This window comes from Podarcis erhardii (assembly GCF_964252035.2).
Source record: "Podarcis erhardii genome assembly, chromosome: 15".
Taxonomy (NCBI): Eukaryota; Metazoa; Chordata; class Lepidosauria; order Squamata; family Lacertidae; genus Podarcis; species Podarcis erhardii.
In genome coordinates this window covers 27,804,461-27,820,518 of record NC_138505.1, presented here as the reverse complement: position 1 = coordinate 27,820,518, position 16,058 = coordinate 27,804,461, and the positions used below count along the sequence as shown (strand labels likewise).

Below are 16,058 nucleotides of genomic sequence, written 5' to 3'. Positions count from 1 at the left end.
GAGGGTGAAAATAGCCTGATAGCAAACTCTGTTGTTTTGAGATAAGCTGTTGGTAGTTTAGTCATTTCCTATTGAGGGCTAGAGGGTGGATATTGTTCATTACTGTGTGTGTGTGTGTGTGTGTGTGTATATATATATATATATATGCAGGTTTTGGTGTCCTCGGGTGTCTTCCCGTGTAAAAGTTGGGGTGTCTAGGCGACGTTTCGACGAGGTCTCACTCGTCATCTTCATATATATATATATATACACACACACACACACTTTAAAAAGCCTATGATCTCTATTTTTAAAAAAGAGTATACAGTGGTACCTCAGGTTAATAACTTAATTTGTTCCGGAGGTCCGCTCTTAACCTGAAACTGTTCTTAACCTGAGGTACCACTTTAGCTAATGGGGCCTCCCACTGCTGCTGCGCCACTGCTGCATGATTTCTGTTCTCATCCTGAAGCAAAGTTCTTAACCCGAGGTACTATTTCTGGGTTAGCGGAGTCTGTAACCTGAAGCGTCTGTAACCTGAGGTACCACTGTACAGTAAATCAGTTTACAAATCAAAACATGCACTATATAAAAAGATGTGAACACAAGATCAAACAACAATTCTTAAAACAATAGTCGGACAATAACAGTGTTAACATAGCAAGCCAAAAGAATAATAATTAACCAATAAGGGAAAATGATTCCTTGCATGTTGGTGATAAAGGGAATGGCATCAACATCATAAGGTGAGAAGCCCTCTAAAAAGCCCTTCTTTAACTAAAAACACAAAGTGCCGGGGTCTGGCGGCTCTCAGTTCCTAGGCTGGCTCTACAAAAATTGTGTTTGGCTTACTGAACGGGGTTTGCTGGGAGCAAAACAAACCACAATCCTTGGTTCGGCCCTAACTCTTATGCCAGGTGCCATGGTTTTTCTCTTCCATGTGTCAGTGTGGTGGGGCAAAGTGGGCATGATTGACTTGTGTTCTCAGTAAGCCATGATTTATGGCTTGCTCTGTGTAACAGAAATGTTTGGTGTTGATTTGACGTGTCTGAACATAGTTTTTACATCTTAAGGAAAAAATAATTTTCAAATAAAACTTGGCAGTGTGTTTGAATATAAACTAAGTCACCATACTTGGTGTACTTTACTGTTTTATATGCACTCCCCCCATCAAATATTTTTAGTTCAACAGTTTGGGCTACTGGAAAAATGAAATGTGAAATGAAATGATATATTCCTTAGTTCTGTTTACAGACATGCCAAATTGGATCTTAGTGGCACCCACCCTGTGGAACGCCCTCCCATCAGATGTCAAAGAGAAAAATAACTACCAAACTTTTAGACGACATCTGAAGGCAGCCCTGTTTAGGGAAGCTTTTAATGGTTAATAGGTTATTGTATTTTAGTGTTTTGTTGGAAGCCACCCAGAGTGGCTGGGTATAAATAATAATAAATTATTATTATATTATTATTATCCCACCTGCTCCAGGAAGGCCACATCACTGTATACTATCAGAATGCTCCTTTGGGATGCACGTGACTTTCCGATATGGAAAAAAAGAGTTTAGGATGAATTTAATATGTGGCTTTTGTTCCTCCCCTCAGCCTGCTTGTATTTCATCTGCAAAGCTCTGGAGAGGGATTGCCTGTACAGCAAAGGGCTGGTCATCAAGGAGAAGATCTTTGAGGAGCAGCCATGCCTCAGGAAGGACTCCTTGAGGATGTTCCTTAAAGGGTGAGTTTCTTCCAAAATTGAAGGTAAAGAATGTTGATGCTTCTGTCTTGCATCAGAAGGAATAGTGGCAGAAACTTCCATTTCAAAGTGAGGACATGGAGCCTTTTTGCCAGTTCCCAGAGGTTTGTTCTGTCCCCAATTTGTGACCTAAAGCTGCTTCTCCCGTATTGGAAAGACAGAGAGTACCACAACGAACCCACCGTTTTGTAGGCATCATGCTATTGACATGCAGCTTCCAGAGTTGCTGTTGAATGGGTGTCCAAGTAATTAAGCTATTTTACTTTCAGCAGGGTAATTTAAATTTTGCTAAATTTAAAGGAATTTGCCTGGCTATGAAATGACACGGAAGCATCTAAACAGCTGTTTTGCGTCTTCTTTTGTTTTTCCAGTGACTTGTCAGTCCACAATGTCAACGTGAGTCCGTCTGAGACTAAAATGATCATCGAGGAAGCTCTGGAGTTGCGCAGGAAGAGGCAGGCACTCTTGGTGCGAAAAAGGGAGCCAGACCTGAAGCTTGTCCAGCCCATCCCCCTTTTCACGTAGGTCTAAACTGGGTGTAAACTTACTCTGATAACTGTAGAGTGAACTTAAAGCAATGTTTCCTTAATGATTCCTGTAAACAATTGGCTTTTGGTCCCTTGTGGAAAACGGCTGCCTTGCTCCCAAACGTTCTCCTTATTTCTGCATGTGGCTTAAAGGCAAGGAAATGGGAGCATTGCCTGCCCTGGCCCCTGGGTGAGTGCTGAGCTTGTGTTTGGTTGTCTATCATGTGCTGTCCTGCAGGTGGAAGTGTCTCGGGGAGAGCTTACTGGCTATGTATCAACACCTGACCACTTGCGAGCCGCCTCGGCCCAGCCTGGGCAAGAGAATTGACCTCTTGGAGTACCAAGATTTAGACCAGCACTCTGACGTCCCGGCAACGTCCGCTCCCGTCAGTGTTATACAGCCCAACCCCGTCAGCACCAATCCCCAGATGCCTGTGACAGAGCCACTCCTAACATACACACCAGTGACGCCCACCTTTCCCAGTCCAAGTGTTCTGGAATCAGTCAGTCCTGCAGGTGAGGGATGCATTACATGAATATGTTCTCTGGGTGGATGTTGAAGGGTTTTCTGAATCATTGTGCTCTGTTCTTCATGGACCAATTAATAAAGTGGAAGTAGAGCTGGTCTTCGGCGGGGAGAAGTAGTAGGATGCTTATGATAGGTTGGCTTGTGCTGTCCATGGTGCAAAGAGAGTCTGGAAGGCAGAAGTGGCAACTGCTAGCCAGTTCCCAGGTGGATGAGCCAAGCTACTCTTCCAGGGGCTTTTGGAGGACATTTGCCTAGAGAATGGGGAGGAGAGATTCTGTGTGGTCATGATGTTGTTGCTGCTATGGAGTGGCTGTTGGTGAAGGAGCCACCTTTTTGGGGAGTAGGGCAAGGTGTCTTCTGGGCTGCCACTGCTCCTCTGGCTCCCCCTACTTGGCTTCTGTGGCAATAAGAATTCTGCCTTCTGCAAATCAGAGTTCAGGGGAAGCCGTCCTGATCAAGTGTGTCCTTGTTGGGGCCAGGAGTTTGATACCTGGACGTTCTCTGGCTCTTCTTAGGGGATGCCTCCGTGGGGGACAGATCAAAGAAAGGGGTGAAGCGGAAGCGAATCCCCGAAGACAGCGGTGAGACAGCCAAGAGGCGGTCGGCTCGGGTGCGGAACACCAAGTGCAAAAAGGAAGAGAAGGTGGACTTCCAGGAGCTGCTGGTGAAATTCCTTCCTTCACGGTGAGGAAGGAAGATTGGTGGTTGTGCTTCTGAAAAAATAGCAGAGAAGCTTGCTGAGCTCTGCACCCCACCCACCCAGGGGTGAAACTAGGCTTTATTTCACCCAGGTCAAAGACTCAGTTTGATACACACACGCCACACACATTTACATACATGCACACAGACTGGGAGCCTCAATGGCGCCCCTCTGGAGGCTTCACCTAGGGCAAAAACCCCTCTAGCACAGCTTTGGTTCAGGCCCACCATCTCAGTGGGCTTCCTGCATGGGCTGCTGGAGCAGTACAGTGGTACCTCGGGTTACATACGATTCAGGTTACAGACTCCGCTAATCTAGAAATAGTACCTCGGGTTAAGAACTTTGCTTCAGGTTGAGAACAGAAATTGCACGGCGGCAGCGGGAGGCCTCATTAGCTAAAGTGGTTCTTCAGGTTAAGAACAGTTTCAGGTTAAGAACATACCTCCAGAACGAATTAAGTTCTTAACCTGAGGTACCACTGTACTGTGCTGATTTGGGGTTGGCTGCCTGCCTTCTCCTGGACACAACTTCTCGTGATCCCTGCAATATTGTCGGCAGTTACAAGGAACTGGTGTTTCCCTCCACTTTGATTGGTGTGTTGGGAAAATAAATCTAGCTTCTGGGAATTGCATGTTTCTTGCAAAGTTGCTATAACAGGAGTGTGTTTTGATGTCTGCCTTGTGAGGGGCTGCCAAGGTCCAGAGCATTGATGCTTTGCTATGCTCTTTGTTTTGCTTTTCCTGTCAGCCTGAGGAAACCTGACCCAGAAGAAGACGAGGGTCCTTTCAGTGGCTACGAGGTCCAGTCTGAGGCCAAGGAGGAAAATTTCCAGCATGTGGGCACCCACAGGATGCCATGTGACTCAACAACATGCATGGAGTACGGTAGGGACTTTCCCTGGTATCTGTGTTTCAGCTGAGGGACTCCCCCCAAAAGGATTACATTTGAATTCATTAATTTGATCCAATATTTGGAAGGTAGTATAATTTTGTGGTGAAGCCTTTGGCGGATTGGGTGAGCTGCTCTGATGTCACAGAATGTTTGCTTCATACCTCACTGTAGGGAGGCTGGGGAGGGGAGAAGTGGTTGCTTCTTTCCATGCACATTGTGTTAACTTTTTTCTTCCAGAGAAGCAGGATGTTCATAACTTCCTCTTGGCTAACTTGAACAACGGGGGCATCCTTGAGTTGATGATGAGGTACCTGAAAGTGATCAGCCTGAAGTTCCTTGTGAAATGGCCGCCGGGCTTGGCTGAGGTTGTGCTGAACATCTACAACAGCTGGAGGAAGCACAGCAGCAGCCTCCCCAATCCGCTGCTAAGGGACTGTCGCAACGAGCACATCAGGGTAAGGAAATACTTCTGGAAGTGACCTCGCTCTGTTGCCACCCAAGCACCACCTCTAAAGTGTACATGTGTGAGAGAGACTTAGTTCCTGTATAGCAGGAACACAGAGCTGTGTCTGGTAGCAAGAGACATGGCTCCAGGCATGGGCTACGATCCGCAGAGCATGTCTCTGCTTCTTTGCTGTTGCTTTTATCCTACACTTCAGCTGAAAAGGCTCTCAGGGTGACTTGCATACTGTCAGAAAAACAAGTGTCTCCTCGCAGACTTGCATTCTTAAGAGACACAACACAAAAGGAAAAAGGAATGGAGAGGGAGGAGGAAGAAGACATCAGCATCAGTTCTTAAAGCTACATAGTGGTTCTTACAGTGACTGGCTGGGATGGATATAATTCTGGGAGAGGGGAAGTAGGGCCATAATAATAATAATAATAATAATAATAATAATAATAATAATAATAATAATAATAATTTATTATTTATACCCCGCCCATCTGGCTGGGTTTCCCCAGCCACTCTGGGCGGCTTCCAACTGAATATTAAAAACATTACAGCATCAGACATTAAAAACTTCCCTAAAGAGGGCTGCCTTCAGTTGTCTTTTAAAAGTAAAATAGTTTATTGCCTTGACATCTGCTGGGAGGGCGTTCCACAGGGCAGGCGCCACTACCAAGAAGGCCTTCTGCCTGGTTCCCTGTAACCTTACTTCTCGCAATGAGGGAACCGCCAGAAGGCCCTCGGCGCTGGATCTCAGTGTCCGGGCTGAACGATGGGGGTGGAGACGCTCCTTCAGGTATACAGGACTGAGGCCATTTAGGGCTTTAAAGGTCAGCACCAACACTTTGAATTGTGCTCGGAAACGTACTGGGAACCAATGCAGATCTCTCAGAACCGGTGTTATGTGCTCCCGGCGGCCACTCCCAGTCACCAGTCTAGCTGCCGCATTCTGGTTGCAGTTTCCGGGTCTCCTTCAAAGGTAGCCCCAGCTTCTTCCTAAGCCACAGCCTGATGGAATGGAGAGTTGGAGAAAAATCAGTGTAAATCTGCTGTTCATGAGTGGGAGCTTTCCCCAGCCCTGGTTCCTGAGATGGTGTTTAACTGGAGGTGCAACAAGACTGGAGGTGTAGCATCAGGGAGTGTTCTGTGACTGAGTGATTGGAGGCAGGAGGATAATGCTCGGCACCCCTTTTCACTGGTTGGGACCTACCCAGAGGTTGATACTTAGGCCATCTGCACACCCTTCCCATGGGAAAAGTGTCCTAGGACCTCCACTGGCTCCAGGTTTGTATCTGGATTGACAGTTGGGAGTAAATCCCTCCGCAAACTTTTCCCATCAGGACAAACTTAGCTGGCAAGATGCTCACTGCTCCCTTTATATTTAGGATCAAGCTTTTCTTAGGTGTCGTGAGATAAAGGTTTGAAGAGCGAGCCAGGGGGCCAGTCCCCTCCTGATGCTTCTCCTCTCTGCAGCAAAATGTCTTTCTGCTGCTGTTTCTGATTTTTCACAAATACTATAGTCAGCACTACTTATTCTCATAAGAAGGATTTTTCCTCTGGAAGTGCAAATTGCAAATGATTCCCCCTCCAATCCCCTGAGGCCTTCCTAACCCTCCTCTCCCCACCCCCCACTTTTGTCTCTGCTCTAGGATATGATGCTGATGAGTCTGTCCTGCATGGAGCTGCAGCTTGACCAGTGGCTGCTGACCAAAGGGAAGAGCTCAATGGGTGAGTGAGCTCTGGGTGTTAGCAAGTGCTTCTTCCAAGGAAAGGCCCTGCAAACTCCCTCCGGTGAGATATGAGTCCCCACAGGAAACACGTGCCTGAACTTAGAAGCTGGGCCTGGTAGTCGATTTTGAGGTTTGCACATAGACATTCCCAAGTTGACCTTTTGGCATTGAAGTCAGGTTGGAGGAGACTGGAGAGTCCCCAGCCAGTTGGGTCAGATGGGCCTAGAGCAGGACAGGGCAGCTTCTGGGGTTCACTGCTTCATAAGCAAACCCAACGCCTTGCAAAAGAGAAGCGAGTTTTTCTCTGTTATGTTTCCTCAGTCGGCTTCTCTCAGGTGCAGATCTTGGGGTTCTCTACTCCCAATGCTGTTGTTTAGACTTTGAGCTGCGAAGAATCTGAGCTCTCAGCCTAGAACCTTGTGCTGAAATGTGAAATAAACTGTTTCAGTGTCTCCAAGGAACGGCCCTGCGGGCAGCTCTGTAAACGGGAAGTTTGGTCCTGATTTCCCTGGCAGCCACTTCCTGGGGGATCTGCTTCAGCTCTCCTTTGCCTCTTCTCAGCGAGACCTCTTTGAGGAGGGCTGGCTGGAGTTCGTGGTTCGGGTGTATTGGCTGAAGGCTCGCTTTCTGGCCCTGCAGGTTTGTATTTCGGGGTTTTTTGGGAAGGGGGGACTCCTGGTGCTGCACAGCTTCTGTGGTGTTTGCAGCAGATTACCTAATTAAGCACTACTGGCTTTAGATCTTTAGACACTGGGCACACAGCTTCTCTTCTGTGAGGCTAAAGTGGAAATCTGGGTATAAAGGCAGAGTGAGTTTTAAAAAAAAACCTTGAGCAAAAGGCTTTGCAAAAAGCAGCTTGGGGTATGGAGTTCCTGGGAGGGGCTGGCTGGGGGAAGAAGCTTAGCTGGCAGGCTGCAGCTGAGCATGCTGCTTGCTTTCCCAGGGGGACATGGAGCAGGCCTTGGAGAACTATGACGTCTGCACAGAGATGCTCCAGAGCTCTGCTGCAGTGCAGGCCAAAACTGGTGACGAGGGCGTGGTGATCCGGTTGCCAAATCTCCATGTGGACTCTGTGGTCTCGTTGGAAGAGGTAACACCAGCTGGACGTGGGAACATTTGGGTCACTGCAAGAGGCTGGCTGCACTTGCCTTCCTCGTGAGGATGAACGCATAGCAGTTATGTCGGGGATGCAAACATGGAAGCAGCCATGACCCCATTACCAAAGTGTGTGTGTGTACTTTGTGTGTTGAAGGTCCTGGGTTCAGCCCCTCAAGGAAACACCCTCTGCCTGTCAGAGTGGACACTGTTGAGCTAAGTGGGCCACTGGCTCAACTTTGTCTCAGAAAGCTTTGTATAAATGCTTGACTAAACTACCTGTGATTTGTGGTTCTGGTTTGAAAACTGAAATGAAGCAGTCCAGTGTCCTTCAGTTGGGTTTCTGCCTTACTTTCACCTTGGTCCGTTGCTGCCTTCAGAGCAGCTAATTCTGTTGCTTGTGGAATGCGTGAGAGACGATTGCCGCTTGCAACATGCAGTGTGTGACTCTTGCAGATTGAGAAGAACCTCAAGTCCCTGGAGAGATGCCAGTCCCTGGAGGAGATCCAGCGCTTGTACGAGGCCGGCGACTACAAAGCGGTGGTGCGTCTGTTGCGGCCCACCTTGTGTTTCAGCGGATACGGCCGGACGAAGCACCTGGAATTTGTCATCTCCATTCCGGAGAGGCCGGCTCAGCTGCTCCTGCTGCAGGTGGGGTTGTCTGAGGGCAGCAGAGAAGGCCAAAGCAGCATAGCCAGCCTTGATGGTTGCAGCAGAGCTGCCAGGAAACAGCAGCCAGCAAAACAACCAGCAGGTTCACTAGGCTGACTCTGGTGTTACGGTGTTAGTTCCTTTCGCTGTGCGGAGGGGAAAGCACTCTGGGTGTGCTGCTGTTCGAAGCTGTTTTCAAGGAAATGAACACCCAAGTTGTTGGAAACCATGGGGTTAGGGAAGGCGAGGGAGAGTGCCCTTGTGCTCAAGTCCTGCTTGTGGGTAGCTGGTTGGCTATTGTTAGATAGGGATGCTAGATTAGATGGGCCATTGGCCTGATCCAGCAGGGCTCTTTGTAGGTTCTTGAGGAGTCCTCGGGGTGTTTTCTTGATGGCTTTTATGCAGTGCTTCGTGTTTATCCTGGTCACGTCACACAAATGCAGAGAAACGGAGGGTGTACAGGAACCTGTTGTCTGCACCTCTTGGCCTTTCTGGCCCAAGTGCTCTTTGCCACAAGCACTGGTGCCCTCTCCATAGGGAGCCTACATGGGCATGCCTCTCACTGCCCTTCCATGTGCAGATCTAGGAAAGTTTCCCAGCAGCTGTCTTGCAAATGCTCTTGCACGTTTTCCTCCAAGGCGTCTCTTCTTCTTTAATGCTCCTCAGGATTCCCTGCTCAAGCTGCAGGACTACCGGCAGTGCTTTGAGTGCTCGGAAGTTGCCCTGAACGAAGCCTTTCAGCAGATGATCAACATGACAGAGGCATCTGCCAAGGAGGAGTGGGTGGCCACTGTCACGCAGCTGCTCGCGGGGATCGACTGCTCCCTTTCCTCGGACAGCAGCAGCCTGGAGGAGCCGCCAGCCTTGCAGAGCCTGGTCCGACTGACCAGCAACCTCGTCCAGGTATCCTGCTCTTTGCCTGAGGACCCACATTGCTCCTGGAGAGCAGGAGACCTGCTGGCAGCCTTTCTCTGAGCCATTGGTGACATGAGGGTCTGTTCTGCAGTTGCTGGTGGAAACGTCATTTTAATATATCAAAAGCAGCCAGGGGAGGAGGGTCATTCCCCAGGGGCTCTGAGTACAGAGCATAGGAATAGGAGCCTGCCAGGTCTTAGGAGGGGGGCAGCTCTGGAGGTATTCCAACTCCCAGTGGCAGCTTATAGCCTTGGTTTGGCCCTTAAACTGGTGTTGCCCAACACTTAATCACACAGCACAATGAAAGCAAACAAAGCTGGCACAAGTAGTGGTCCTGGTTCCCAGTGGGAGTGGGGAAAGGAAGGTACTGCATAATCCAGAGCAAAAGCTAAACCCCAAACCCCTTTCTTTGGCTGTAAGAGCAGTTGGAGTTCTTGTCCTCTCAACAGTGTCCGCTAGAAGAAGCAAGAAGGAGAAATACAAAACCAGACTTTTTGTAATGGGTAGCGGCAGAGGGGGAAGGAGGTCAAGAATACTAGTTCCCTCCTAGGTTAGAGCTCAGCTCCACCCTCTGCTTTGAGGGGCTTTCTTTCTTTCTTTCTTTCTTTCTTTCTTTCTTTCTTTCTTTCTCTGCCTCTCCTCAGCCTCTTCCCAAGTCTCCAGCTTCCATCCTTACTTGGGTGGCAGCTGAAGGCTCTATGCAGCCTTGGCAGTGTGCATGTTTAAAGAGCCTTCCACCCTCTCACACACTTTGGCTGCCCCTGTTGACCACTCCTTTCTGCCCTGGCTGCCGCTGTGGCTGCCTGGCTCCTGATGAATTTGGAGGGGGGTATGTGTGTGTGTAAATGAAGAACATCCCCTGTTGTTTTATGAGCCTGAAACCAGCTCGGTCACTCTGGGGGCCACTTGGGTGATGACTTGAATGCCTGTCATTAGTATGTTGTTCCTGTTGGAAGAGCTGAATGTTGTCCCCTCTGTGGGTTTAACTTGCCCTATGTCTGTTCCTTGAAACCCCTTCACCCCAGATCATCGACTGCAGCATGGCTGTCCAGGAGGAGCCCAAAGAGCCTTCTGTGTCTTCGGTGCTTCCCTGGATTATTCTTCACAGGATCATTCAGCATGAAGAAGACACCTTCCGCTCCCTCTGCTGCCAACAGGAGGAGCAGCAGCTGCAGAGCCAAAATGAGGAAGGTGGGGAACAGCTGTGCCCTCTGCAGTGGGTGGGAAGCGGCTGTGTTCTGCCATGAGAGGCTGAGTTGGGCAGTCAGGAAATCTGTGCCTGCCAAAACAGGGCAAAAGGACAGAGCACCAGAATGCATGCAGATCAATGGCAACGTCCCTTGTAGCCTTCCTTGTCAGTCTTGTCACTTGTCACACGGAAGACAAACATATTGTTAGAAGTGGCTCTCTGTAGCAAAACATTGCTCGTGTGCAAGAGCCCTCTAGGGTCTCCCTTCTCAGGCTGGAGGTGGCCTGGAACAAGTGAAAGGGCTGCTGTCACTGGCTAGCCAGTGATTACTTTGGGGTGTGATTTTGGGGCCTTCAAAAAAATTTTCCGGGGCAGATGGCCCTTACCCCTTCTTTTTTAATAAACAGGTGGAATTATTCCAGCCTCCGTTGCTATTCTTCAGAGAGCCCATGGAATGATGTTCACATGTTCACATGTTCAAGTTCCAGAGGCACTCCAGGCTTGGGGAGCAGAGAGGAAGTGTGACGGCAGCCAGAACTCCTGTTGCCATTTCCAAAACCACCAGCTCCTAAGCTGTTTAGTAAAGGGTAGTGGTGGTGTGGAAGTAGAAACTGTTACTGCTGCCATAACAGGTGCTTCCACCACCATACCCAAATCTCCCCTCCTTTTTGGAGAGACCAAAATATTCCTCTCCCCACCCTAACAAAATTGAGTTTTCGGGGTGGAGGTTCCTGCAGAGAAAAATGTTTATTGTGGGACTTCCTTGTTCTGAGCAGACAGCAAGCATTTTTGGTGAACATAGTAAAACAACTGGGTCTTTCCCTGTATAAGAGAATTGGGGGCTAGTCCAGGGGCCATCAGGTATGGCTGGGCCAGCTGCTTCTTGCCCATTTGACTCATGCACCTCCCATACTAGATCTGCGGCTTTTTGTTTGTCCGACAATTACTTCACATTCATTTTGTCATCAGCAGCTCAGACTCTGGACACTCCTATGCTGCCCTCTTCCCTGATGCTTCTGAACACTGCTCACGAATACCTTGGGAGGAGATCGTGGTGTTGTAACTCAGACGGAGCCCTTCTTAAGTTCTATGTGAGTAGCCCTGCTTGAAATAGCCCAGATTAACCCTCTTCTTCTCCCCACTCTTTGAGAGATCTGTGGATCATGTGGAGAAAGGAATGTTCCTTCGTGTTCTCACCCACCAAGCAGCACGCTTCCTCCAAGGCTTCTTTAGCCATCCCCTGCCCAGGTGGTAGCCTTGACCTCAGTGAATTTTGTCATTCCAGGTACGGGTGCTGCAAAAAGAGCTTTTGGCCTCTACCTCCGAGGACACTCATCCCTATAAGGAAGAGCTGGAGACAGCTCTGGAGCAATGCTTTTATTGCCTGTATAGCTTCCCGAGCAAAAAGAGCAAGGCTCGGTACCTGGAAGAACATTCCACGCAGCAGGTGAGACTATCTCAGGTCTCCTTTGGAGAGAAAAGGCAGGATGCTCAGTGACAGGCAGGTCTCTCTGCTTCCAGAGATTGGAATCCCACGAGCTGGACATGGAAGGCAGCAGCCCTTGGCTACTCCCCAAGGACATCTTTGTTACCTGCATGGGGGAATGCTGGACTCAGAGTAGACCTTGTCTTCCTCCTCCTCCTTCTCCTCCCAGGTGTAGGGAAGGGCCATTGCAACTCTGTGGCAGAGCATCTGTATTGCACACAGGAGGTCCCAGGTTCAGTCCAGCAGCATCTCCAGACAGGGCTTGGAGAGAACCCTGCCTGGAAATCCTGGAGGAGCTGCTGCCAGTCAGTGTAGGCATTCCTGGCTTTGATGAACTAGTGGCCTGACTCATAGAATCAAAGAATTGTGGGGCTGGAAGGAACCACAAGGATCATCTAGTCCAGGAATCCTTTTGCCCAACTTGGGGCTTGAACCCTTGACCCTGAGATTAAGAGCCTCATGCTCTACCAACATGTCCTTTGCCACTCAGCTGCATAAGGCAGCTTTCTGTGTTGCTAAGCAGCGCTGGACTGAGATGTACACTCAAAATCTCACTTCGTACAAAGAAGCTCCTCTTGTTCCTGGTAAGGCCTGATGCATCTCTTGCCTTCTCTCCAAGGTGGATCTGATGTGGGAAGACGCCTTGTTCATGTTTGAATATTTCAAGCCCAAGACCCTTCCTGAATTTGACAGCTACAAAACCAGTACAGTGTCTGCTGACCTGGCCAACCTTCTGAAGAAGATGGCCACCATTGTCCCTCGGACAGACAAGCCTATGCTGAGGATAGAGGAGGTGTCTAGCTACATTGAAGGGACTCTGAGCAAGGTACAAGCCTCTTGCATCATTTGGGGGGTGATTAAGAGGGAGGGGGAGGGGGTGCTGCTGGGGCTCCTGCCTTCCTTCTCCCAGGGGTGGGGGGGGTGCATTTGTCAACAAGCAGCCTGGTTTGCTGATGCATTCAGATACAGGCTATTTGTAACGGAGAAGTGACTTCACTGCCTTGTGGGCATCCAGCAACTGAATTCCATCTTTTTGTGATGTCTGCTCTTTTGTTTAAGTTCTCTCGAAGTCTTATTCTCACGTATTGCTTCCTTTAGAACCTGTTTTGGCTCTCTAGAAGCTGTTGCACTACAACTGAGATTCCTGCATTGCAGGAGGTTGGACTTGTTGACCCTTGGCTCTACTATTCTATGTTTCTATGAACTCCCATCATCCCTGAGCCATGCTGATGGGAGCTGGAGTCCAATTACATGTGGAAAGTCACAAATTCCCCACACCTGTATTGGAATAATGTGAGGCCTGAGGATGGCATTCCCTGCTAAGCCAACTGCAGTTTTCTCAACAGCTTTTTCCTTCCACTGAGCCCCAAGGCTGTGAGGAGTCTCCTCCCACAGGCACATTCAGGTGTTGTCAGCCGCTGCCCATGACATCCTTCTTCTCCCCTTCCTTGCCAGGTGCCAGCTCTTCCTGAGGGTGCCGACTACTCTCCTCCGGTGGTGACAGAGCTGTACTACCTCCTCGCAGATTACCACTTCAAGAACAAGGAGCAATCTAAGGCCATCAAGTTCTACATGCATGACATCTGCATCTGCCCTAACAGGTCAGTTTAGTGAACCCCTGACGCCAGATGAGATGCCTGGTCATTTCATTGTTGGTCCCTGGATGGTGTGTGCGTGTCATGTAAGGGCCCCTTGCATTTGGGCTGCTTGCATTTTCCCTGTGCCCTGAGCACTGGCACATTGTGGTTGTGTTGGCATCTGCTGCCTTGAAGAGGCACGCACAACCAGTCCCCCCGGTGTGTGTTGTTGTGCCAGAACACATGAACCCTTTTTAATTGCACGGACCTAAATTTGCTGGTATGTGATTGAATCCCTGCCACAGGATAATGACTGTCGTGGAAGTGCTAACTTGTGTGTGTGTCCAGATAAGCTTTCTAAAATCTGGGCACCTGAGCTGAAAAGCTCCCAGCAGTATCCATGGAGGGAACGCAAGAGCCAGTGGAGGGAGGTGGTCTTTTTTAAATACCCTGATCACAAAGGTGACTGATGATGGGGTTATAATAAACACCTTTAGAAGAAACACAAAAAAGCTGTTGTGATATAGCGAAGTGAGATGGGGGAGAGATCGGGACTGAACTTCTCAAGGTGCGGGGGGTTGTTGTGTGCTGTTTTTCTCCCAGGTTTGACTCTTGGGCTGGCATGGCGCTGGCTCGAGCCAGCCGCATCCAAGACAAGCTGAACTCCAACGAGCTGAAGAGCGACGGCCTCATCTGGAAGCACGCCACCCCTGTTCTGAGCTGCTTCAAGCGAGCCCTGGAGATTGACGGCTCCAACCTCTCCCTGTGGATAGAGTACGGCACCATGTCCTATGCCTTGCACTCCTTCGCCTCCAGGCAGCTGAAGCAGTGGAAGTCGGAGCTGCCGGCTGAGGTCGTGCAGCAGGTGAGGGCTTGAGCTGGAGCTTGCAGGCCCCGGCCGGGGTCGGGAAGCGGGGGCTCGCCAGACCCAAAAAGGCAACCACCCCGAGCAGCTCTTGCTGCCGCTGCTGCAAGGCTTGAAGCTCCCTCCCCATGTTTCAGATGGCAGAGCGGCGTGACGGCATGCTGGAGACGGCCAAGCACTGCTTCATATCAGCGTCTCACTGTGAGGGCGACGGAGACGAGGAGGAGTGGCTGATCCACTACATGCTGGGGAAGATTGCCGAGAAGCAGAAGCAGCCGCCTGTGGTCTACCTCCGTCACTACAAGCAGGCAGGGCATTTCCTACACGAGGAAGCGGCCAGGTACCCCAAGAAGATCCACTATCATAACCCGCCGGAGCTTGCAATGGAGGCCCTGGAGGTAAAAGCCATGAAGCCACTCAGCCAGACGTGGCCTTGAAGCAGAACAAAACCCTCGGAGCTCTTGAGGGAAAGGTCCACTGGCACGTTGTGGGCAGGAGTTCTCTATAGCAGCCACTACCTCCCTTTGCATCTGATCCCCCTCTAGGAAGGGCGGGTAAGGAGCTCAGAGAGGGAGAGCTAGTGTGGGAGTCAGCATCAAAGCAGCTGCAGGCTTTGCCCTCCTGACTTTGCCAGGGCTGGAAAGGCAACTTGCTTGGGGTGGGGGTTTGGGGGGGGGGCGGAAGGAAGGAATACAAAGGATCTGTAGCCTTTCCTGCCCCCTGACATGCCCCTAAACCAGGGAGGAAATTGCGCCAGCTCAAGCGCTGATGTGGTTTCATATGGCTGATTTCTATTGAGAGCTGGGCAGTGACCCCCACCCACCACCGGCCAAGTCTTAGAACTGCAGCTTTAAAGTGTTTTTCAAAAATACAGGTCAAAGGTCAAGCCATTGCTCTTTCTTCCCTCCTTTATCGCTCCATCATTTGTGGCAGCTTCCAAGAACTGCCCCTTTTCCGGCAGGTGGTGAGAGCTTTTCTCCCCAGTTGTCATCTTTCCCAGGCAAGCGGCTTCTTTCTCACAATCCTGCAGAAAGCAGCCCTCTTTGTCTTAAACGGCCAATAGCAAGCGGGCGTCTTTACATTGAATGATTTGCTATGGATAATAAAGTGGTAAATGGCCAGCTAGGTTTTTTGGGATACATAATATTTCAGGATGTTGTTGCCCTGCCTTTGTTTCTTCCCCTTAGGTCTATTTTCGGCTTCACGCCTCCATTCTGAAGCTTGTGGGGAAGCCCAACTCCGGGGTGGATGCCGAGATGCTGGTCACGTTTATGAAGGAAGCTGCCGAGGGGCCTTTCGCCAGGGGGGATGAAAAGAACACCCCCAAAATAACTGAAAAGTGAGTGCTGACTTTCTCAGTGTCAGTGGGAGCGCTTCGGTTAAGTGGAGGCTCCATTGCCAGCGCCAAAATGAACGCATGTATTGCAAGCAGGTGCTAAAGTTGTGGAGCATGTCTGGTTGGGCAGGGAGGCTCTCCAGGCACAGCCAACTGCAACTGCCAGACACTGACAACAGACCTCCTTAGAGGGATTTGAGTGGTAGCCCTCACCCCCTGTAATAGTGCTACCGTGTGTCAGTACAGCCTCCCTCCCCTTCTTTCTCCTCCAGAGAAAAGCTCTGCCTGGTGGATGACGACTCCCACTCCTCTGCCGGGACTGTGCCGGGCAGTATTGAGAACAGGGACTGTACCATCCGTGTTGCCTGCTGACGGTTTTTTTTGTAC

At 49.9% G+C, this 16,058-nt stretch overlaps 1 protein-coding gene across 1 annotated transcript in view; it reads left to right on the top strand.

The window, feature by feature from the left end:
- The window catches only part of CABIN1 (calcineurin binding protein 1), a 63,228-nt gene that overhangs the window by 3,590 nt on the left and 43,580 nt on the right, over nt 1-16,058 (top strand). Inside the window, exons 7-26 of the mRNA XM_081840744.1 lie at nt 1,585-1,714; nt 2,104-2,253; nt 2,498-2,775; nt 3,304-3,472; nt 4,236-4,372; nt 4,617-4,834; nt 6,477-6,555; nt 7,006-7,196; nt 7,501-7,647; nt 8,109-8,303; nt 8,970-9,206; nt 10,244-10,409; nt 11,380-11,498; nt 11,693-11,854; nt 12,513-12,719; nt 13,349-13,494; nt 14,074-14,335; nt 14,473-14,733; nt 15,523-15,674; nt 15,944-16,002. Coding sequence (XP_081696870.1) covers nt 1,585-1,714; nt 2,104-2,253; nt 2,498-2,775; nt 3,304-3,472; nt 4,236-4,372; nt 4,617-4,834; nt 6,477-6,555; nt 7,006-7,196; nt 7,501-7,647; nt 8,109-8,303; nt 8,970-9,206; nt 10,244-10,409; nt 11,380-11,498; nt 11,693-11,854; nt 12,513-12,719; nt 13,349-13,494; nt 14,074-14,335; nt 14,473-14,733; nt 15,523-15,674; nt 15,944-16,002 — 3,465 coding nt within the window. The remainder of the gene's footprint in view (nt 1-1,584; nt 1,715-2,103; nt 2,254-2,497; nt 2,776-3,303; nt 3,473-4,235; nt 4,373-4,616; nt 4,835-6,476; nt 6,556-7,005; nt 7,197-7,500; nt 7,648-8,108; nt 8,304-8,969; nt 9,207-10,243; nt 10,410-11,379; nt 11,499-11,692; nt 11,855-12,512; nt 12,720-13,348; nt 13,495-14,073; nt 14,336-14,472; nt 14,734-15,522; nt 15,675-15,943; nt 16,003-16,058) is intronic.